General features: G+C 34.1%; 1 protein-coding gene across 1 annotated transcript in view; it reads left to right on the plus strand.

The window, feature by feature from the left end:
• LOC145679241 (cytosolic carboxypeptidase 1-like) overlaps positions 1-25,491 on the plus strand; it is a 160,139-nt gene that overhangs the window by 130,435 nt on the left and 4,213 nt on the right. The window contains exons 4-6 of the mRNA XM_081749826.1: positions 2,906-3,070; positions 5,778-5,954; positions 12,291-12,403. Coding sequence (XP_081605952.1) covers positions 2,906-3,070; positions 5,778-5,954; positions 12,291-12,403 — 455 coding nt within the window. The remainder of the gene's footprint in view (positions 1-2,905; positions 3,071-5,777; positions 5,955-12,290; positions 12,404-25,491) is intronic.

Here is a 25,491-nt window from a genome sequence, read left to right on the forward strand (position 1 = left end):
TCAACGATTCATTGGTAAATTCATTTTCGATGCAAGCATAATTCCAACCTTTTCCCCTTTTCGTTTCTATTAATTTCGATTTTATTGGACTCCTGTCCTACATTAAGTGAAGTAATTAATCATGCAAATGAAATAATTTTGGAATACGGTTATTCGACATTTAGCTTCTGGGTTTTCATTGTAATAATGTATTTTAATTCGCAAAGAAGTTTATTTCGGAAATACTTATGAGTTTACGAAATTTGTTGATAGCTGAACTAATTTCATCGATCTTTCGATATGAGATGCGTCTATAAGTACTAAAGTATACTTTCTACTGTGTGCTTATAAGCAATATCCATTAATTGTTATGCATTTATAGCTACATATTTAATAATTGTCCATCAGTATTTATACATCTGTAATTACATATTAATGATGATACGTCTCTTAAATAATTTTTTAAAAAATACTGTTTATTCTCATTTTAAAATTATTCTAATATTAAAAAAAGATGCACCAAATTGCGAGCAAACTTTTGGTACATGAGGTCAAATAAAGTTTCATTTTCTCTCTCTAATCATTCTTTGAGCAAAATTTTTGTTTGCCTTTTCAATGCCAACACAAAATGTTCAAATTTTATAAAACAACATTCTTTCAGACAAGACGTGTAAAAATATTTTGTAACTGGAATGCAGCTTTTGAAATGAGGCACAAAAACGTTCTAAAGGTTTGAGGGTGTGCCACAGTAGCGACACCTCTGTTGGTACCTTTCTTCAAAAATACATAACAGAGACTGGATTTCTTTATTTAAAACTTCACAGCTTAATGAAAAAAAAGGGGGATAGTTATAATTTGCGATTCAAATTATCGGAAAATAACATTCTTTTGTTTTCAGTATATTGTGGAAATAACGAAGTTTCATAATGTCCAATTTCTGTTTTAATCTTGACTCCTTCCTGCCTTTACTGAATATAATGTGCCGGGACAAAGTTTTATTTTTTCAGGAATAAGCTGCTCTTTGTTCGTTTTATGGCGTGGAAATTTAATGTACTTTCACGATAATGTTCGTTGCTGGAAAATAGAATTTCGTAAATACCCAAATGTGCGAACTTAATAGTGAATACAAAGTAACAAAGACATTATTACAGGAAATTCCAAATGAATAAATAGCAACCTGAGAATGAGTGATATACATTATTATTGTGTATTAAGAGCGCGATCGTGTTTCGTTGTTTACATGTTTTAGTTCATTGTTTTCATTTTTTTCTTAGAAACTTAACAATGCTTAAATTCCTAGACTCAACACAAAAACTGGCTGTCTCAAAAAGAAAAAGAAGTAGCAAAAGCTAGTTGAATTGATGCAGTGGATCGAAGTGGCCTACGTGTCAAAAATGTATACAATCGTCAAAACAGGCTTTTATGTACGATAGCATGTGCTTGGGGTTCCGGGTTCGATCCCAGCCCCCGCCAAGTAAACTTTGTGGTGGACAAACACCGTGTGCATGGGTTTTCTCGGGGTTCTCTCGTTTCCTCCCATTTTCTTCATTCCATCATTTCATTCATTTCTCATCTTCACCGTCTCCTTTATCCTAACCGGCATAACCGTGGGACGTAAAACTCAAATATTTCATTTCATTTCATTTCAAATCTAGAAAGAGAGTTTTTCAATCAATACTCAGTGTGTACTAGTTTATTTAAAAGAAAATCTTTTATAGCACACAGACTTGTGTACGATACAATAGTTTCTTCTGTTGACTTTGAGAAACTACTCATAAAGAAATCCATGATTCATTATGCATGAAATGCTCGTACTCGTTTTGTACAAGACAAAATCAACGACGATAGGAAAAAGAAACAAAAAGAAGCTGAAAACAGGAAAATAAAGATTATTCTGAACAGTCAAGAAGATCAAAATAATAGAAGATATGTGCGATATTGATGAAAAATAAAGCGTTTAGAAAAGGGAAGTGAATTATATAATACTAATGATTTTTTTCTAAAGATATGTGGTAAATATAGAACAGTCAGCTTTATGTAGATATATCCACTCTTTTTCGGTGAGTGTCTCACTGTGACTAACGTTACGATTCAAAGTTTCAGGGAAGATGTTTAATTTCGTACTTTATGCAAGAATTCTATTAGGAAAATGTTCTGTAATTTCATAATAAAATACGTTGTATTTCTTTTTATGTTATTATTTTAGTTGATTAAGAGGAAAATGCGTTACTTATGTATCATCGTCATCGTGTTTTCTTGGTCTTATTTGCCATGAACATGGGATAGATAATCTGTGTGACTTACCTCACATAACAGGGAAAATTTCAAAAAATATTCTGGAAAATCGGGAAAAGTCAGAGAATTTTTTTCCGTAATTTTTGTCACCATCCTACAGGCAGACACCAAATGCATCTTTCATTGAATTGTAGGAGCTTGCTTTCCCTTGCTTCAATAATGTAGTATTATACTATATACTATATGCATTCTGGAAAGTCAGGGAATGTCAGAGAAATGAAAACTTGTCAGGGAAATCAGCATTTTGCGTAAAATGTCATGGAAAGTCAGGATACATAAATGTGTTATGATAGGAAAAGAAATGTGATATTTATTGTTTTGTTTCCATGGAATCTGAAACTTGCGGTTTCTTTAATAGCTGGGTTTTGAAATATTTTTTGAAATGTTTAAAGTGAAACACTGTTTTGTAAACTTTGAAAGGTCTTCTAGCTAATTAAATTAATCATCTGATAAAAGAACTTTCAGAATATATTTTCGAGGATGGTCAGATTCAAATTGAACTTCCACCTCTGAGTACATTGTCATAAATATATTTCAAAGTTATGTCCTTATATCATATAGTGATTATAGCCATATGGTCTAACTTCACTATCAAATACTTTTTTTATTTTTTGTTTTTCTTAATATATAGGGTCTTATGGAATATATGGTTCATATTTTGAAGAAGCCCCCATTTGTCTTTTGCGATTATCATGGCCATTCTCGTCGTAAGAATGTTTTTCTTTATGGATGTTCCTACAAGAAGAGCTGGAATGAGCATGATCGTGCACAACAAGAGAACCCGTCTGATTATTTGGTAGGTGTTGACAACTTTTAAAATATCAGTTTTTGGCTATATGATCTAAACTTTCATGTATTTTATCTAATAATTAGTTTATTTAAATTAAGTAGAACAACATATAAAGTCAATTAAAAATGTATTATTTATCCTAAAATGAAATTAATTCATTATTTTAATGTCCTATCCTGATCCATTGTAGGCTAAGGGAATTGACGGAATGACGAGAAAGTGAAAGAGAGAAGCGGGACTAGCTCAAAAAAAAAAAAAAAAAAAAAAGCAAAGGCATATGTTTAGCTGTTACAATTGCCAGAATCTCTGAAATAAAATTTACAACTCTGGATGCCAGAATTAACAGTATACTACCGTTACTCCTGATTAATCCTCATCTTACTCCATCTAGTTCCAATTTAAGTTTTATTTTTACAGAAAAATAATAGGTTTTGGATATCGGCTTACAGTGTAACACAGTTTTATGCCCTGAGGATTGTATTATTATGTTCGTAATTTCGACATTTTTATTGTTTTGTTAGATGACATATTGTTGCGCGAGATTGTAAAAGTATATTCTGTAAACTAGTGTCTAAAGCCGTATTGAAAAAGTTACTGGGACGAAGTAGTGCTCTGGTATTTAGTATGTAGAATTACGCAAAAGTTAGGGCAACTTACTTCTAAAAGCTTTGTAAAGTTAGTTTCATAGTGGTATATACGAGGTGTGTTTAGAAGTTCAAATACATTTATTGATTTGGAAATCCGAAACACTAATCCACTTCAAAGTAGTCTCCTTGGTAATGCATACACTTCTCTCAGCGCTCCCGCCATTGTTAGAAACACTTCTGGAACGCAGGTTTTGGATTGGTGAGCAACCGTGCCGTCGCATTTAGCATGATGTCTTCTCTTGACTCAAATCAGGTCGTACCCATAAACCCATGTTTTCATCGCCTGTGATCACGATGTTCAGAAAGTTGGAGTTACTGTTTGCATTGTGTATCATGTCCTGTGAGATGTCCAGACGCTATTGCTTCTGCTCCATTGTTAGTAGCTTCGGTGCAAATTTCGAGGACACTCTCCGCATGCCTAAATTCTTGTTGAAAATTGAATATACCGATCCTATGCTTACCTTTATATCGTTCGCAATTTCTCGGACTGTGATACGACGTCTTGCAAGACCATAGTCCGCACTTACTAATGACATTATCACTTCGGCTTGTTCAGGGCTTACCTGAACGTGGTTCACTGTTCACTGAAGTGTAGCCATCTTTGAACCTATTGTACCACTCCATTATGCGTGAGCTGCTTATGGCATCGTTTCTGAAAGCCTGTGCGAATAGTTTCTGCTTGGGTATCGCCAAGCTTTTGGTAAAATTTAATGAAATATCGCTGCTCAAGTTTTTTTCTATCAAAAACTTAAAATTCGATGGCTACTCACTACACGTCTTCACTCGTTGACCGACTGCCAACGACTGACGCTTTCTGCGGGCGGGAAAAAGTCACGACTACTCATGAGTGTCCTCTCTACATGTATACTGAAGAAAGTCTCCCGCGCTCCTTTGGTTTACGCGGGAAAAAATAAGGTTCGATACTCTTCGAACACACCTCGTAATTTTATTAAATAGTAAATGTCTACTATTTTAAAATATTATTAGCGTTTAACGGAAAAATATTTGTCCAAAGATGAAACATATAACAATCCACAGATTTCATTGAACTATACAAAATATTGTGCCTCACTTTTTAAAATCATTAAATAGTTTATGTACAGTCTTTTTTAAAAATTCTGGCCACCACCTATCTTTACTTGACTTCAAGATATTGATTGGTCGAAGAAAATTCACATTTGATTTATTAAACTCCATCTATGTTTAAGAATACAGAGCTTTTCAAAGAGAGATGGGTAGACCTTTATTCATCAAGGCTGTACATTAGTTGGTTGGTTTCAGTATACCATCTCTTTTGAGCAGCGAGACTATATGAGGAGTGAGCGTACAATTTAAAGATAACCCGAATCGCCGTAATGTTTTCAAATTTCGACACCCCCACCGGAAATCGAACCCGACCCCATGCATCAAAGGCATGCACTAGCCACTAGATCAGCGGGAAGACACGTAAATTAGTTGTGTTATATACCTGAAATAGGTAAAATAGTGGAGTTACTGCAGTAGTATCAAAGAATCATGTTTAAAAAGATTGGTGAGTGTTCATTTAGTCATGAGTGAAATTCATGGTAAAAATGCAATTGGCGGACAGTTTTTCTCCTTCCTTGCTTCACTATAAGTATGAACAACATTCAAAAGAGAAGGAAATATACTATATTGTCAAATATCATTTGAAAAGTCTCTGTAAATAAAATTCAAGCCGTCTTTCTCTTTTCAAACTGACTAAAACAAAGATCAAAATTAAAATTTTTAAAACGTAAAAGCCCATGTCCTTTTTTTAAAAAAGTATGTTGTTTCCCACAATTTCTCTCCCGTATAAGTACCAAAATTATTCAAACGAGAAAAGAGAATACAGCATATTATCAGAAACGGTCTTATATGTTTCCACAACGAGATAACAATAGTATAAATAAAAAGAAGACATAATAATAGTACAAAATTCAATCGCTTTGCTGGCGTGATACTTCAGTTATATACAATTTATCGTCTTACAAAAGACTCTTGAAGTTTTAATTTTGTAATCTGAATCTATTATTTATGTAAACTGAAATTTCTTTGTTTCATTTCAGGCATTAGCACAGTTAATGGATCATTTTTCACCAGCGTTTTCGTTGTCATTGTGTAGTTTTAATGTGGAACGTTCACGGGAGTCCACTGCTCGAGTGACAGTTTGGAGGCAATTTGGTATAGCACGTAGTTATACAATGGAGAGTAGTTACTGTGGCTCTGATCAAGGGTTGTATCAGGTAAGATTTCTTGTATAAAATAATGCGATTGAATATATGAATACAATTACAATGCACGAGTTGCGCTTACAAAGTGATTTACGTTAAGTTTTGTGTGTTTGTAATATTCAAATTAAAATGATAGTGAATATATTTTACTAAGAAAGTTTTGTTTTGTTCCTAAGGGTGCCGAGGCAGCTGTTCACGCAGCCCGAGTTATTTCTCTTCTACTCACAGTGCTACTAAGGCGGTTGTAAAATTGGATTTTCGTAACGCATTTAATTAGCTTCGCCGGGATACTATGCTTGCCGCAGTGATGAATAATTTTCCTTTAATTTATCCATATGTTTATCAATGTTATGCTCAACCAAGTGACCTGTTTTTCAACAGAAACACTATTTCTTCTCAGAGAGATGTACAACAAGGTGATCCCCTGGGCCCGGCACTTTTCGCTATAACCATTCACTCTTTAGTTAAAACACTGGATACCGAATTAAACATTTGGTACTTAGACGATGGAACAATTGGTGGTGAACCCGAGATAGTTCTTTCATCTTTAATAGAAATAAATAAGAAGGCATCACTTCTTGGCTTGCGCCTTAACTTTTCTAAATGCGAGGTTGGTTATCTTGGAACAGATGAAACCGCATCCGACGAAATCTTTAGAAGATTTAATGAGGCTGCACCAGGCATACGCCCTCTAACAGTTCAGAAAGCTTGTCTTCTGGGTGCTGCTCTCACGTCGGAAGCACTCACTAACGTGCTATTGAATAAAATATCTACTTTAGAATTGTTCTTGTCTCGACTTCCCTCAATTTCAGCCCATTCAGCCTTTTTCCTTTTACAAGCATCTTTATCAATCCCTCGCTTAACCTATTTTTTACGAGGCTTTCCATCTTGGCATGAGAGTTCTTTGCTGGAAAAATATGATACTGTCCTGAAAACTGGCCTTAAATCAATTCTGAACTGCTCCTTAAATGACGACCCTTGGTCACAAGCATGTTTATCTGTTGGGTTGGGCGGTCTTGGTATTCGACGAGCTGTGGATATGGCGATTCCTATATTCTTAGCGTCATACCACGGATCTCTGCGTTTAATCGAAGCTCTCCTTCCATAGGGTTATTGTTTGGACCCAGATGGTTCAGTTCAAGAAGGCTATAATAAGTGGGCAAGCTTAGCAGATACAAGCCTTCTGGAGATTAGCAAAAAGTGTTTTCAGTCATTTTGGTATACACTAATTGCATGTCAATTACATAATCATTTGTTACAATCTGTTGTTGTTCCGGAAGATAAAGCCAGGCTTCTTGCTGCCTCGTCTCCCGAAGCGGGTGCATGGTTGATGGCGATACCTTCTCCGCCTTTAGGCCTTCATTTGTCAAATAAAAGCTTTCGAATTGCTGTAGCCTTATTTAGGCTTAGCAGTTTCTGAGCCTCATCGCTGTCCAGCTTGTGGGGATGAGGTTAACCAACGTGGCCTGTATGGCCTTTCATGCATGAAGAGCGCTGGTAGATTCGCCCGACATTCCTCTGTAAATGATATAATATTCGAGCCCTCAACACAGCTGGATTTCCTTCAATACGGGGACCTTCTGGTTGCTGTCGTTCAGATGAAAAGCGACCAGATGGGATGACACTGGTTCTGTGGATGAGAGGTAAATGTTTATTGTGGGACTTCACATGCGCTGATACATACGCTCATTCAAGTGTCCTTCTGTCAGTGATGAACGCTGGAGCTGTTGCTAATCGCAGAGAAGCTGAAAAGCAAAGAAAATACAACCTTCTCGAAAAGTTTGTTTTCACTCCAATCGCTATTGAAACCAGTGGTGTTTGGGGTGCAAGAAGTCTTGAATTCATTAGGGAGGTAGGAAGACGCATTTCTTGTATTTCGGGCGAAGTTCGCTCCACATCTTATCTAATACAGCGCATATCCGTTTCTATCCAACGTGGTAACGTCTCGTCGGTCCTTGGCACTTTACCACCTGGCAAGGAACTGGATGAGGTATTTATACTCTGAGAAGAATTGCTTTTTTATATAAATTCCTGGACAATAGTTTTTCTTTTGACGTTATAATTACATATTTAAATTTAAAAAAGTCAATGGTGTTCATATTTAACGTCAAATAACAATGAAATATATTTAAGTTCTATTCCAAACAATGCTTCAACAATGTATAATTCACTTTTAATGAGTTTTATAATTGTTTCATTTTATATATTTTTTTTTTTTAATTTTTAGTATGTAACAATCAGGTATTGTTATAATTTACTGTTTCATTTTAAATATTTGGAATATAACTGTTTTTTATATTTGTGATCACCTTTTATACCTTATTAAAATAATGATACAGAAGAAAATCAATTATTCAAAATTTCATCACTTTGTAAAAAAAAAAATAAAACATATTACAATAAAACATAATTAACGACATAGTATTTACTTACAACTACCATACCGGAATATGTATTTATTTATTTATAATGTTAATATCTTGCTTAGTCTAAGGTTCTATGACAAACCAAAGAACATAAAATAAATTAGACAATTTTTATTTGGACAAGATATGCCATCCACATTAGAAGTACAGAAAAGCTGGGACAAAATAATCTTAAAATCAATTATTGAACAAGAGTTACTTTTGGATAATGTATTTGATATAGCTCGCTTTAAGGCCTTACAAGAAAAAGAATCTGGCGCATGGTTGCAATCAGGGTTGGCTGGTTTAAACCAAGGTGGTTTAAACCATGGTTTAAACCAAGGTTTAAACCAGCTGGTTTTTTCAAAAAAACCAACTGGTTTAAACCAAAAAACGAAAAATGTTCGTAAAAGTGTAAGTGTTTGGAAAATCTTGATGAACACACATTTGTGGGTTATCACGTTTCACTCCCGTATATTATTCGTATTATATTCAGACCTAAATTCCCCATTCATTACTCAAAAAGATTATACTACAAAAGCAACTTTTTTTTTTTTAAATATAAGTTTATAAATGTGTGTTTTGTGATTTTTTTGTAGTTATTATTGTTATGTAATTACAATCAAAGAAAAATTCTAAATATTGTTTCGTTTCAATGTTTACTATTGATAAAATACATCGAAATGCCGTACTTTTTGTGTGTGTGGGGGGGGGGGTCATAGAGACCCCACGAGAGGCATTTAGTAAAATGAGAAGTATCTTTTTATGTATAAATGAGTCTGAGCCAAAGTGGACTCAAATAATTCGTATCTTTATTCACTTTTCTTACTGATTTGCAAACTAAGTCGTCGTATTTCCTTAATTTGGACCAATAAAAGTCGTTCTTAACTAACTTGAACTAAATTAGTTCTTCTGTACTCCGTAGTACTTTGAAATTGTCCATATGTAATTCTATATAATGGTTTCACTTGTGCAACTGTTTATCTTTTTGTCCGTCTGAAATGACTCTTGACAGTTGTGTTAAGAAGCATGTAAAGATCAGTACAACGTATGTTTATCAGGATTCCTTCGTGAGTGAGTCGGCAGACGTATCGCATTTGTGGCCAATTAGTCCCGGTTCCGAGTTCAAATGGAGGACAATTTCTCTCGGATGTAACTCGAGAAGCAGTTTTTATTCCGCTGTAAGCTTATGTGACCCCTTCCAGCATAACCCGGCTGTTCCATAATAGCATCAAGGCGAAATAAACTTATTTCTGTCTATATATGATATGAATATATAGAGCAAATTATTTAAACCAAATAAACCTGGTTTAAACCAAAAAAACCTGGTTTAAACAAAAAAAAAAACGTTTTTTTATTGTTTTTTTAATAAAAACCATGGTTTTTGCCAACCCTGGTTGCAATCAATTCCATCGAGCAATATTGGAACTTTCATGGATAACAATTCTTTTCGTCTTTGTGTTGCTCTACGCCTTGGCATGAACATGTGTAAAAAATTTACATGCATTTGTCGGGAGCAAGTCAATGAAAAGTGTTTGCATCCATTGAGCTGTCCCAAAAGCGCAGGCAGAATGTCCCGTCACACTGAATTAAATGATATCCTAAAGCGTGCTTTGGCCAGCATAGACGTGCCTTCAATTTTAGAACCATCAGGTTTATCAAGGGATGATGGAAAAAGACCAGATGGCATCACGTTAATTCTCTGGGAAAATGGGCAATGTCTAGTATGGGATGTCACTTGTGTTGATACTTTTGCAGCTTCTCATATCGTATCAACATCTAAGGAAGCTGGGAGTGCGGCAGAAACAGCGTGCAGACGAAAACATTTAAAATATAAATGCTTAAAAGAAGACCATTTTTTCATTCCCTTTGCTGTTGAAACAATGGGTGTTTTCAGCAAAGAGGCAAAGAATCTAGTGAAACAAATAGGTTCACAGTTGGTTGCGAAAACAGGAGATCTGCGGAGCAAACAATTTTTAATACAGAGACTCAGTTTAGCAATTCAGCGGGGAAACGCAGCTTGTATTTTTAAATCATTCCCCTCTGCTCCTATTATGGAAGAAGTTTTTTATCTTAAATAGTTAATTCGTTCCACGCTAGCCACGTCTACCATCAAGTACTGCTATATGAAGGTTCAATTATATCACATTGCACAGCACAGTGTTGCCTGGAATTTCGTATATTATGTAACGCATTGATTCTTTGTACATCATTTTGTATATTTCGGTTAACTTTTTATCTATGACAGGTTGAGGATTTTTCTTTTAATGTTTTGCATGTCTAATTTATTTTATGTTCTTTGGTTTGTCAAGAAGTTATTGTAAATTTTCATTGTTCTATTTATGAAACATTTTATAATTACTGGAAACAATGTATAATGGAATCTCAACAATGTTCTTGATTGCCGGCATTTGCAGAAATAATAGAATGTATATCTTGTTATTGTCAAATTTCTAATGTTAATTAACTTTGAATGTTGCAAATTTGAATGAAGCCGTGGGTTATAACAATATTTGATTGTTAAATTTTAAATGCAAAATAATTAGGCAAAAATTTCAAATTGTATAATATGCAACAATGAATATCAGCAATTTAATATTATGATATCTCTATTACCTACATTAATATGAATATACATATTAACGTCTGAGGAAGATAACGTTACGTTATGGAAACTTTTACTAAGAAAGAATATATGTATTACAAGCCTGTTTTTATTCAACAGATAAATAAAGTAAGCGATCTTTGCCTTAATTTAAAATTCTGGACTGTTGTATTTGTTTATGTAATGTAGCTCAAGCTTGAAATGATAACTACGATTCAAGACCATCCAATCACAAAACGGCATGATGCTTCTTTTTCAACTTTCTAAGTTGTGGAGTAAGAGGCTTAGTCTAAAACTCTAATTGAGATTTACATAGGTATACTACAGGTTAAATACTAGTTTGTGTTGACTAAACGTAACTATTACGTACCCAAAACTTTCTGTAGATTTCTACATAATGGTAATCCACGAGGTTTATACATCTTTCGTTGTAAGAGAAAGAGAGAGAAGAAGGAAGGTAACGTATTAGTGAGTATTTCCACTTGTAGTCTGCTGGTTCTGGTCGCTGCAGTTAAACTAGGACGTCATGAGAACAAGTTAAACATGATGTCCCCACACAGAAGTATAAAAGCCTCTGTATTCTTTAAGAGTTTAAACTTGAAACAACGCCAATGAAATGCGAAGAAAAATATACAGGACATGAGATAAGTGAGCGCAAATTTTGGAATGTGGGAAAGTGTGTTATCTACTGTACTCTGCGGGGCTGTCAACATTGATTACATCACATGAACCCACATCCAAAACGACCACTGCATCAACAAAAGATTGTATTGTGTATTGTGCTTAGTGAACTTTTCGAGGTACCGTACACCACTACTTGCTACCATCTGACCGACTATTGATGCAACTGTGTACTAACAGCAATTGGATCTTTTGTATGAAAAGTTTAAAACCGTGGAGCTAGTGCTTGTGAATCGTAGATGTTATTCTGCTCCAGGGCAACGTGAAGCTACTTGTTGCCCTGGTCACCAGTTATATAATTATACTACTTGGTTGATAATGTCCCCCATCTTCCCGGACATTATATCGTCGTATTATCGATTATTCCTTTAGTTAGAGAACATCTTCGTGCATAACGATTCCCAAGCGTCAATGAGATAACCCACGCACTGGACGGTATGTTTGTCTCACATTCCACTGAATTTCACCACTATGGGTTCTGTTGTCTGACGAAGCACTGGAGAAAAGTTCTTAATGTTAGTAAGAACTATTTCTGATTCTCCAGGTACGTGGTACTTTGTGTTACCACCTTTCTTTTTGTAGGGTCAATATCTGATAGAACTTTTTTTGAATATCTAATATTTTTGTACATGTTTATATAAATTTTAATATTTACAGGGTTATCACGTGGGGACTCCTCACTTACAGCAGATTGGAGCGCAATTCTGTGAAGCATTGTCGTTTTTGGATGAAGATCCCTCGAGTACGTTCGTAGAACATACTATCGATAGGTTAGTTCTAATGCACTTGTAAGTAAATTTGTTAGCACATGCACATATTTGGATCATAACATGTGAAAGTACCACTGAAAGAATAAACTCGAACTTGTACGTCTGATACTCTGATTACATTGATATCATTGTAAAAAGAAAGCACCTTGCTTTCAACACAAGTGTGAATCATTCATATATGTTGCATAGAGAATGTTTTATTAACAAAGTTCACGTTGTTTTAGCATTTTGTTTTAAAGAAATTGATGGACATTTTGTGGATTTTCATCATTTTTCTTCCTTCGTTAATATCTCTTGCTTTTCAGATAGTTCAATAGGACTGTTGGTATAAAAACCATTCTTAAAGCTTCTATGAACAACTACTTCCCTTAGATATATTTCAGGTCTATTAAAATAGCTTGCTAATGTCTCCGTTGAAATCAGATCAACCATACAGTACCTCACTAAGATTTAGGTGGAGTCGTAACTGGTACCAAAATGTTTGCTTATCTTTGTCTTGTTGCTTATCTTCTTTAGAAAACCATAGTGTTTCTGCCACAAGTGAATTTGTTTCAGATATATATATATAAATACTGTAGTTATTTTGCTTCAGCCAAATCTTATTACGGGTTATATAATAACATATAATTAATCTCCAAAACGAACAAACATTTCAAGAATTAAAACTATGTGCAACCAAGCTAGTAAATTGTTTTTATTATTATCATTTATTGTACAATACTAAATAAAAACAATTGCACAGTGGATTTTAACTATATCTAATAGCTGTGCTGACGATTGACACGAGCTGCAAATTTAGCAATATGAAAAGAACATTAGTAAGAAATAAAGTTATAACATCAGAAATTCTGTTACACTGCTACCCAAGACGACTGGACCATAATCCGTACTACATGTCACTGGAAGGAAAACTCTTCATAGCTGGAAAGATATTTGCGTATTTCTATTTTTTCCCAATGTTCGAGCAACCATTTGATACTGAACTTGTTATTAAAGTATATCTTGACCAAGTAGGATGTAGTATATTAAATTTTGGCTTTTTATTCACGTTTTAATTATGAAGAACACAACACGCGATCTCAGTCTTGATAATGTCGGATATAATAACTGACATTCTCGATCCGTCGTACGGTTACAGATAAAAGACTGAAAAATAAGTAAATGGCCAAATTTTTAACGTCACTAAACCTGCCGTATCGAAATATTAAATAGACAATTATATCTAGACATTTTTAAAGACAATTCTATCTATGAATAGAGAAGAATATTGAAGATTCCATACAGGTGTCCTGAATTATGTAATGTTGTGTACTATAAAACATCACTGCTATGAAATATTACAAAATCAGAGTAACTTGATATTACCAGTATACTTTTCAGTATATTACTAATGGAAAATATAGACTGTTCCTCACGAGTAAATAATTTAAAATGTGGAATATGTAATTCCCTATATACTGGTGACATGGTCGCAACATAAGTCCCATACAACATACGGGAATTGAAAGCATTTTCACATCGAGAAAAGTAAAGTTTGAACAAAATTTTAAAAACTAATGCTTTCAAACTATAATGTGAAATGATAAACGTTATAAGATTGTGAAAAGTAAGTGACAAAGCAGGGTCACGTTTGAGTTTTCAGTTGGATCTTTTTTTGTTTTCATGTCGCTGCAGTCGAAGTGGAAGCGTGATTTGCCCAGAAAGTTCTCTTTAAAAAATCAAAATATTTCAAGTACTTCATATACTTTTGTTTGTTATTTCCTTTCATACTGATTTATGGCATAAAACTTTCTCTTCTTTAAAGTTACAGTGGGTAGTCATGCAATCAAATTTAGACTATAAATATTCCGTTTGTAACAGCTTTGTTAACAGCTAAATGTCAAGATAGGACTCTCAAATCATTTTTTTTTTTTTTTTTAATCATAAGTCTGATATTTATATTCATCGTTGTGAGAATTTAATATTGAACGTTTAATATTTCATTACAGGATAGCCAGCAAAACTTTTCATTATCTATTTTATACCTTATCTAATTTTCCTAATAATCATTTTCATTTCTTTAACCTATCTCATTATTTGAATTCCTTTATTAAATTTTGATAAAATAAACTGATTTTTAACGAAGAAAATAAAAAATATCGCATCAATTAACAAATTTTTCTTGCAATTGCAATAGTCTGTCTTAACTGATTCAGATTGCTTTATTGCATGCTTGAATAAGGAGCATTATTTACTTATTTAAGATATTTTAAACACCACAAAATAAGAATACGAAAAGCTAGTAGCTTGATTATTTTCTATTAGTTAGAAAATTTTCTCTGTATTGTAGTGTTAGTTTATTGGTAGTTACATACAGCTACTGCTTGACTACACAAATTCGTTGTAAAAACGGAGAACAACGCTCTTTCCTTATTATTTTATTTTTATTCTTTTTCCTTCTTTCTATGCAGTGTTGTTGGGAGTGAACGTAGCTCTCGGTTTGTGATGCATAATTTCGAAATAAGCTGCCAGGGTCAGTGTTCGCTGACCCAGCAGGCAAGTATTATAATTTCTGCGTTGTCACCATGATGCATTTGAATATTATATTTTAAACAGACAATAACCCATAATAACCATTGATATTAATGGAGTGTTTTTGAATGATAATGTACATTAACAAGTTATCGATATTATGACATAAATATTATATTCAGCAAAAGTAATTGCATTTTGAAAATGTATTTGAAAAAAAAAAAAAAGTTAATCCACAGATGCAAACTCACGTTAAGTAAATGCTCTAGTGTTCAGAAAATGAATTTATAATATACTTTATAACAGGTTTATAATATAAATTGAAGCGTAAAATAGAGAAATAAAATGGACTGATATTTTCAAACTTCCTCTAATAGAATATTATCGATGCTTATCTGCAGTCATCATAATTTGAAGTATAATAGTAAAAAACATTATTCTCGTACTATTCATATAAAAACAATGTCTTGAATATAGTCTTGGATAGTAGGGTTAAAGAAGAGTGTGCCTTTGTAAGAGAAGGGACACACAATATATAATTGGTTTATCCTAGGTTTCAATCATGCAATGCACCCTGTAACTTTTGACCATTATGTATATTGTTGACACGATGATTTCAGAGACAAATTCACGTTTTCAGTTACAAAAACAAGAAGACTTATCTTTAATAATAATAAATAAAAGAAAAAAACAATGTTGTTACAAAGAAACTGAAAATTGGAATGAAGATGTTCCTTTGTTTCTAAAGATAGATGGTTACGAAGAGAACTGAGTAAGAAAGAAAAGGAAAAATAAATTGGAATACCACATACAGTCCCGTTATTCTATTTTCTGGTTTCTTTTACCTCCCACTGTTTCTCTTCTTCTTTCCTGCATTCGTTCTTTCGAAATTTGGACTAAGTATTTTTATGAAATTTTTAAAATAAAGAAATTATGAACAGTTAATACGTAAAATTACAACTGTGCTTTGGAATGAAGCATCTTCTCACTTTTGTCAGTATATTTTACTTATCTAACCGGAAACTAATATCTTGTTTTCTTTTAGTGCTGTTACATTGAGCTAATTTTTCTTGTGCTTAATATTGATTCTTACTAACGAAACAAATTTACAAACCTTGAGTACTGTTTTGGGCACGTTTCAGTAATGAAGATAATTTTCTTATAGCAACCATAAAAATTAAAAAAAAAAAAAAAAAAAAAAAAAACTGTAGATTTATCAATAATCATTGATTAGAAAATTATGTGTATTTTGAGAAATACAGATTGTATGTAGAAAATAATTAACGCTTTTTTTGTATTTAAATTTTGGTAAATATAAAGTGTTTTTAATTTGTAAATTTACAATGTCCTATTAACTATAAGGCAGTATTTTCGTTAGCAGATATTGTTACGTTTCTGTATTATTGAAGTGATTGTTATATGTCATTTAAGGAAAACTATCTTACGCACTTAAATATTTGAATACCACTAAATATTAATAAATATTTAAAGCAAACTCAATTTTTATTTTGTAAGTGGAGGAGAGAGAAGGATCTACAGCTGTAATTCATAAAACACGAACTTACATTTCTGCATTAGCAGAAATGGGTAGGCGATATCAATAGAATGTTCAGTGAAACAAATACAAATACATAAGTTTAAAAAAAGGGGCATGCTAAATAGGCTGTTCACATACTTATTTTATCGTAGGTATTAATATTCAAATTTTCCATATAAAGTAGTAGGACTCGATACAAAATTGCATGAACATATTACTATTACTTTAAAAAAATAACGGTAATCAATATATTTTACCAACAAGGTATTAGAGTAGCTTTAAAAATATATTCGGTATTTTTAAGATTCCATGAAAGAATTTAATTTACTATTCTATATGCTAGATCCCAGCATCTAGAAACTTAAAAAGAAAAACAAAAAGAAAAGAAAAAATTAGGCAGTTTATTTTTCAGAGAGGTGAAGGATTTAGTGAATCAGAGAGAATTCTCTTCATTATTAGTAAATCATTTATTTTGCAAAAAATTAATATATTCTGCAAAACTTTCTGATAAACTTTTTCAGGTAATGGTCTTCTTTATAGTTTAAGTTCATGCTTGCACCAAAATCTAGTTTTGTTAAGATTTTTGTATTCAGTGATTTGAAGGTTAATTGGAGGATCAAAGTTTGTTTTTCAGAAAAGTAATTAGCGGGACCCGGATCTTGTTGATCTAAAAATTTGAAAAAGTGATCTATAAAGTGACAGAAAAATTCCTTTGAATTAATCTTAAAACTTACAATAAATAAATAAATAAAACGACATTTAAATTGGCGGTTTTTAACGTTTACCTCGTTAAACCCTTGACTATATTTTTTTGAAAAACTATTAGGTTTTATGTGTCATTTGTCACCCATTTTCAAAAGATTTGTTTTAGTTTCAATCAATGATCATTTATTTCTTTGGTAAAAGGTTTCAAAAAAAAAAAAAAATATTATTACATCATTTAAACAATAGTATTGAAAACTAAGCTAAATTTAGTGAATAGCAAAGCATTACATATTTGCTATCCAGTTAAGGAACATCTAAACATTTTATGAACTGTGACACAAACTATCTCTATAATCGTCATAAAATTTAGCTCATGCCTTGTTTAGCATTGCAGTAGGCAACTGTAAACATACACAGGTTCTCTTGAGTAAAAGAATGCCGGATATCCACCAGTACACTCTTACATTTAGAGCAGCCCCCTTCAATGTCAACCAAAGTTATAGAAGCATACTTGAAATGAATTAAGTCAACCTTCCTTCTGAAGTTCAATCTTCCTCAACTTCGGAAACAGAGAAAAACTTCACCTAGCAGTACATTTGGAATTGTGTACAAAGTGTAAAAAGAGACTATTATGGGGAATCAAATTTATGATGAGGTAAATTTGATTTCGATTCCTGAGAATGGATTCGTTAATTATCATATCGAGATGCACGTAGCTCATGGAGAGCTGAAGTTAATGCCACGGGGCTCGAACTTCAGGTCTCCAAGTTTAAAATTTATTATTGTTCTCCGAAAGATAAAAGAGAAAGTAAAAATGATACTATTGACTAACATATACTCTACTTTTTCCCCAAAACGGTGTAACCAGGGCGCTAGGAAAAAGTAGGCGCGTAGTTATTACGAAAGTTTAGGTATAGAAATCGCCGGTTAATTTCGCAGAATATCCACATGCTGCAAAGCTGAAAGAAACATGACATACTAGTCTGGTACTCAAGAGATGGGCTGTGCTGACTATCTCACATGCAGCAAGTGAATAATGATAATAATAATTAAAAAAAAACAATTGAGTGAATAAAATTAAATAAAAGAAATTAAATGAAGAAGAATAAATTAGATTGTTAAGCCTGAAAACGGTCAGCTCAGCTTGTCTCTCACTATGTTGGTGCAACAATAAAAAAAAATAATCTGCCAAAGTTTGGAGAGGGTAGAAAGTTAAAATGGCAATGCATCAAATGACAATAGTTACATGAAATTTAGGTAACAGTGATAAAATTTATTTTTAAGAGTTTAAAAAATGAATAAAAAAATCATAAATTAGTTAACAAAATAACAATGACATGGATTTCTAAAAAAAATAAAAGATTTTTTTAAAAGGAATTAAACAAATGTTTTCAATCACTATTTTCAATCACTTCAGATAAGGATATTTCAGTATCCTTCTATACTGATTATAAATTAGGTACTATTCACGAAATCTGAAGGATTTCGGCTTCCTGTTAGTAGTTTTACTATTTTTGGTATTCTTTTCATCACAAACTACAAAATCGGAGCACTTCTAGAACAATATTATTTGACAGTTTAGGACAGTTACATAGAAAGATTGAAATGAATCCTCTGTTTTTATGATTTGTTAACTTAACACAATAGCGAAATGATCGTTTTAGCGAATATAAAAATACTCAGTAAACACACATTAAATTTATCAAGGAGAACCATGAAAAGAAATTGATGAAAGTAGAAAGGGGTAAGTTATCTAGAGATAATCAGGTAATTTTGAATTTAGAAAAACGAATAGGTTTTGACTTGCTAGCAAGATTAAAACAATCACAAAAAAAATATAGAAAGGAAGATAGGACAGACGTGCACTTCTAAAACCTTATTGTTTACGCATTGGTCTACATAATAATCATATAAGCAAATTTATACACATATTCAGCACTAAAAAAAATAAATCACCTTAAGACAAGACATTTATTAATTTCAATTATTTCTATAATAATAATATACGGTATTTATCATACACATTTACACATACACAGAATTTATATATTTAAACAAATATTCATGGTGGTAATTAGGGAGGTTAAACGAGTATTTGGCCAAGTACTCCAGCTGGGGAATGTCGACATTTGAATTTGTAGATACGTTTCTTGTAAATATTTCTTAGTAACGATAATTAGGCTGGAGAATGTTTGTGTTTCTAAATATTTCTTTTTCGGGGATACGCCTAAGCCTAATATTCCTATTCTAAACTAATCTAATTTGAGTCACATGCTAATTAATAATTTTATGCCGTAATATATATATTTCATTTTTCTTATTTACTCTCTATCACTCGGTCTATATGAACTACGTACGGTTGGACATAACTTTTAACTACATGTTCCTGCCATTACAACGGGTTAGTCATTCAACACTACTCTTATTCATAACTTATATAACCTGGATATATATTGTTGACACATTTCTCATATTTTAGGAACAGTGAGCTTACAATACTTAAAGAACTTTTCTCTTTGCAAGTAATGCCTATTCAATGATTTTAAATTTGATGTTTTTACAATACTGCATTACCAGTATTAAAACGAATACCAGTATAATTGATAAATTCATGTTACAACAACGACAACAAAAAAAAAAATGTTGTAAATGCTGAACTGAGATCTGAAACCCTTGTTGTTTGGTAACTTCTTTACACTAAAATATAATTACATTTTTATATATATGACATTATGTTAATTGTTCATGGCAGAAACTCCAATTATATTCTGCATGGTCATGATAATAAAATAAAAATAATGTATAAAACTCATCCTGGCTATTGTACGTAAATTAAAAAAAAAAATAAAGTTTATAAATCGTTCACTCCGTCCAACGACAGAAAATTGGAATGGTGATAATTATTCCGACCTGATGCTACACAGAGTTTATAGATGAGCGGATGGGATCGGCCAAAGTACTTCGGCTTTGAATCGTAACAGGGGAGAAAAATGTTTAAAACTTCTCCTACCTTTTCGCCGCTGCCTTGCATCTTTGGATCGTCCACTATAGATGTATTTACCTCAGTGATGCGAATACACCGCACTACACTGCAGGCGATGTAGCTCCTGCTATACACTACACCGTGGATCATAGAAGTCATTTCTTCATAACCCGACGGCTGCATCTCTGGCAGATGAGTCTCTTCTGATCCTCGGGCTACCTCCTCTCGAGACGAGGATTCTTGGAAGGTTTTCCCCAATACTGGTATCTCCTACTGGTCATCTAGTCTTTCTTTCTTTCTTTCTTTTTTTTTTTTTTTTTATTGAATTTTACGCGCACCTTCACTGAGTTTCTCCATCAGGCACTAATATAAGTATTTGTGTCACCACTATGGAGCGGGAATGTAACTTTGCCACTTACTACGTCGTTTAACCAAATTTTTTTTTTAATGTTTTTTTTTTTTTTTAAATTGCGAATGATATATATAGTTTTTATATACGTATGTAAATATAGATTATATATGTATAAAATGGTTCTGGAGCGAGTGAATGTCACTTACGTTGTCACACAGGTTACCTTAACAAAGCACCACTATATATATTTAGCCGCACATTCTGATTTGTGCTTAATACACACACACAAAAAAATATGTACACGAACTCTGAGAGTCTCGGGTTGGGTGTCTTTGGACAACCACGTTCTTGCACCAACTAACTTCCCCGAGTGCTTTTCAACTAACTCCCAACAATTTTTTTTTTTTCTTTGAAAATTTAAAAATTAGAAACTCTCTGTGTTAGTGGCTGGTTTATTTTAAAAGAAAATCCGTTGTGAAGGATGGCGTAGTTTAGAGTCGATGACCATTGTCCAGTTTTCTGCTTTCTTTTAAAAAAATACGTTTTTCAACTTGGGTGGTGTGCTTCCCTCAGCCAGAGTAGGGGGAACCTTACTGACCTTTCTTCGGTGAAAGTGGGTGGTCGATGCAAGGCAATGGTTCTCGGAGGTTATGAGAAGGGATGTTTACTTTAAAAAAAAAAAATGAAAAAGAAACTTTGACTGCCAAAAATAAGTATTCTAATATAAAATAATTTTGAACGTTATATATTGAAAATAAATAAGAATAATTGCTCATGGGAGCGAATGTTACAAAAGTATTGTGTCCATTGTTTCTTTCCGGTATACGTTTCAATTTGCATAGAACACACTTGACACTTTTTTCAACGCAGCTTTTGTTTCTTGAACTAAAAGTAAGATTCCGCAAGAGAAGCACGATTTTTGAAGACACGTGATGGATGTAGTTAGAAAACTGAAATTCGATTTTATATATACCAATTGACAGTCTCCTTTACTATCTGAAAACAGATCGTGAGCATACAGGATTCTTTTCGTATCTTGAGTTTCCAATGAATTGATAATACGTTTTACTGTATCAAAGTTATCGCTATAATAAACACACGGACTGATCAAAATTCCTCATCTGTAATAACAGGTTGTAGCGGTAAAGGAATATACGGCATGGCAGATTTAAATGCTCTTCTGCAGGATATTTAATGCTCTTCATAATTATCTTTTTGATGTCTGAAACCAAGGAATATATTTTAGGAAAAAATGCTCGCATTTCTTCTGCCACTTGGTGCGAACCATGCGCTGAGCACGTCATACGGATTATTTTTGTATTTGGTCTAGGAATTAATTCGTGCGGGTGGACAAGAGATGGCGCAACGAACGGAGCGTCCCACAGTTCCGTGTATCCACACATGTGTTGCAAACCCCTGTCATCGCGTATCGTTCGTAGTATAGGGCAGTGGATTAAAGCGTCAACAACACCAGTTTGTAGTTAAGTGAACATGGCGCAATTTGTGCCTGATAAAGTGTTTTTGCGGGGTGTCCTGCTGCATTACTTTAACATGCAGAAAAGTGCGACTGAAAGTCATCGTATTTTGGTGGAAGTGTATGGTGACCATGCTCTAGCTGAGCGAACGTGTCAGAAGTGGTTTGCACGGTTTAGAAGTGGTGATTTCGGCTTGGCAGACCAAGAGCGAGCTGGACAGCCAAAAAAATTTCAAGACGAAGAATTGACAGCATTGCTTGAGCAGGATTCGTGTCAAACGCAGGAACAACTTGCAGCAGCATTAGGCGTTGATCAAACAACAGTCTCCAAACGCTTGAAAGCCATAGGAATGATTCAAAAGATGTCACATTGGGTTCCACATGAATTGAAAGACAGAGACGTTGAAAGACGAAAAACCATTTGCGAATTGCTGCTTGAACGACAGAGCAGAAAGGGGTTTCTGCATCGAATTATTACGGGTGATGAGAAGTGGATCCATTACGAGAACCCTAAACGAAAAAAGGCCTGGGTGAAACCAGGTGAACCAGGTCCATCACAACCAAAACGAGATATTCACTGTGCAAAGGTTATGCTGTGCATATGGTGGGATATGAAAGGTGTGGTGTACTATGAGCTGCTGCAACCGGGTGAAACTATGAATGGAGAACGTTATCGACGACAATTAATGCGTTTGAAGCAAGCTCTGGCCAGAACACGACCAGAATGGGAGAACAGACATGATAAACTTATTGTTCAACATGATAACGCTCGCCCACATGTCGCAAAACCGGTCAAAACCTATTTAGAAAATGTCGGATGGGAAGTTTTACCCCACCCGCCGTATTCACCAGACGTTGCTCCTTCGGACTACTTGTTCGATTGCATGAACAACGATTTGATTGGACAGCGGTTTACTTCTTCAGAAGATATCGAAACATGGGTCTCTGACTGGATCGCTTCCAAGGATGAGGACTTCTTTCGCCACGGAATCCGTACATTGCCTGACAGATGGGCGAAAGTGGTGGCTAGCGATGGACAATATTTTTCTTAAGGTATTTATGTATATTGTGTTTGTACTACAGCTTCAATGTGTGCGTACCAACCGCACGAATTAATTCCTAGACCAAATATAAAACACTTTATTGAATTGGCAACCTTAATTATATACAGAATCTCATCAGTCACAAAAAGAACAACGTCGTCATGTTGGATACCTTCAGACCAAAGTAAGGACAGTGATTTATCAAAACGTCTACACACTGTAGAACGATTAACTAATTCTAACGGTTCACTAATTAGCAAACATATTTTGCTGGGTTCATCAGCTTTCATTGCTCCAGCAATAACGTTGGCTATATAGCGTCCCTCCATATTACTAGTCTCGTCTATAGATACAAGAATTTTCTGATCGCGAAGTTCCACATAAAATTTTGCAAGTAATTTTTCCTAAACTTTGATTCGTATGGAATGAAGCGAGTTGTATACCGTTCCTGGAAACCCTTAATTTCATATTTTTGAATTTCTACAAACAAATGTTTGAAGATACCAGAACTTCACAGAACTCTTTTGAAAACCAGAGGATTTCTTTACTAGTCGAAGCACTTTTCACAAGCAGCAATTGCGAACACGTCTCTTTATGCTTGTTTCCAACTACACGTAAATGTTTCTCGCGACTGATATGCTGTTGCACAGCATTTTTTTTTTTTCTGCTACCACTTTTACTTCACATAACATACAAAATAATATTATATTTTTAGTGCAAAAAATGTCCCCTTCAAATACCGACACAATCTATCTGCAATGAGAAGGTCTAGATGGTGTTGACTTCGGCTTTGTATATGCTGAAAGCCTCAATTCACCCTCGAGTAGAAACTAGAAAACACATTTCAAAGAATAAATCTCTAGGATGTGTTGACTACGTACATGACGATAATAGTACAGAAATTCTGTTTAAAATTTTCGCACGCCTTCTAACCTGACTATTTTTAGTTGTTCACGTAATCATTCTCTTTGTGGTCATCATCACCATCTCAGGTCAGCAATTTCTGGATTTGTTTGACGCTCTTCCTTGTCCCGAGCTAAACCTTTCATTTCTTTGAAGCTTTTCTTTCCTATATATATTGTACTATTTAGTCCGTATATTTCAATCGCGACCTTCCTCTAGGTATTTTTCCTTCTGCAGTTTCCTTCATAGCTACTAACACGATTCTTCAATGTTCCATAATGTTTCCAGTCATTCTATCTTGTCTTTTCGAAATATTCTTCAATATACTCCATTTTTCTCATCCATTTCGAATACTCTCTAGTTTGATACTTTGTCCGTCCATCTATTTTCATTATTATTCTATAGCACCACATCTCGAGGTCTTCTATGCTCCGTTTTCCTTCTGATCCTAGTGCCTATGTCTCACATCTATACAATGCCACACTCCACATATATGTTTTCATCAGCCTTTTCTTCAGTTCTATGACGATGCTTCCGGTTAAAAATATTACTGTCCGGATAGAGAATATTTTGTTGGTAGGAATCATGAAAGAACCCAAGCAACTCTGTGACATACAGATATATTAATGCACATGTTACAAAAAAAGTATTTCATCGTGATATACCCTCAAAATTTATCATAGTAACCTAGTAATTTTTAACGATATGCAAATATGAACGGAAAATGCAGAGTGCAGAAGGAAGCCTAACACCAGTACTTTACTCTCTGGTCAATAGATGGCTTTGACGTGTTCTACTGGATGAGCACGTGGCGCTGGAGAAACAGCTCTGAGTCAGTCGTGGTGAAAAATGAAAGTGACCAGAGTGGAACAGCGATCGTACATCAAAGTACCCGTTCTCCGGGAGAGAAATGCGAGTGAGTGTCATCAAGAATTGGTAGAAGCGTTAGGGAATAATGTTCTGCCCTATTGAACTGTCGCAAGAGGGTAGCAGCTTTTCAGCGAGGATGCCAAGCAACCAACGACATGATCGGTCACGCCGGGCTGTGAGTGTGTGGACCGATGTATCGTGTTGGGACATTTGTTGGAGAATGAGATACGATGTGCGTTGTGTGAATTAGAGACTGAGACTGGGATTGTGAAGCACACCATTCATAAAGTTTTGACACATGAACCTACCTACGTAAAGTTACATGGAAATGGGTTCTACATGCCCTCACGGAGGTTCAAAAGTGGACACGATATGTAGTTTGTTCCGATCATCTATGTGCTATGAGAGTGAATGCAACCAAATTTTTTTTTTTTTTTTTTTTAATATCATGTCCATGGATAAATTCTGGGCCAGGGGGTATGAACCTGACTTGAAATCGCAGTCCTCAGAGTGGAGATATCCAGGATGACTGCATAATAAAAGTTTCGGCAGAATCCCTCGCTCACATGATTGATGGTGATTGTGGCATATAACACAAGGGAAGTACTTTTTTGCCACTTCCTTCATTATTTCACCACAGTCACATCAGCGTATTACGAAGACATCCTGCTGCAACTTCTGTGACGTGCCGTTACGGAGAAGCGACTAGA

The sequence above is a fragment of the Thermobia domestica genome, chromosome 2, assembly GCF_964235325.1.
Source record: "Thermobia domestica chromosome 2, izTheDome1.hap1.1, whole genome shotgun sequence".
Classification (NCBI taxonomy): Eukaryota; Metazoa; Arthropoda; class Insecta; order Zygentoma; family Lepismatidae; genus Thermobia; species Thermobia domestica.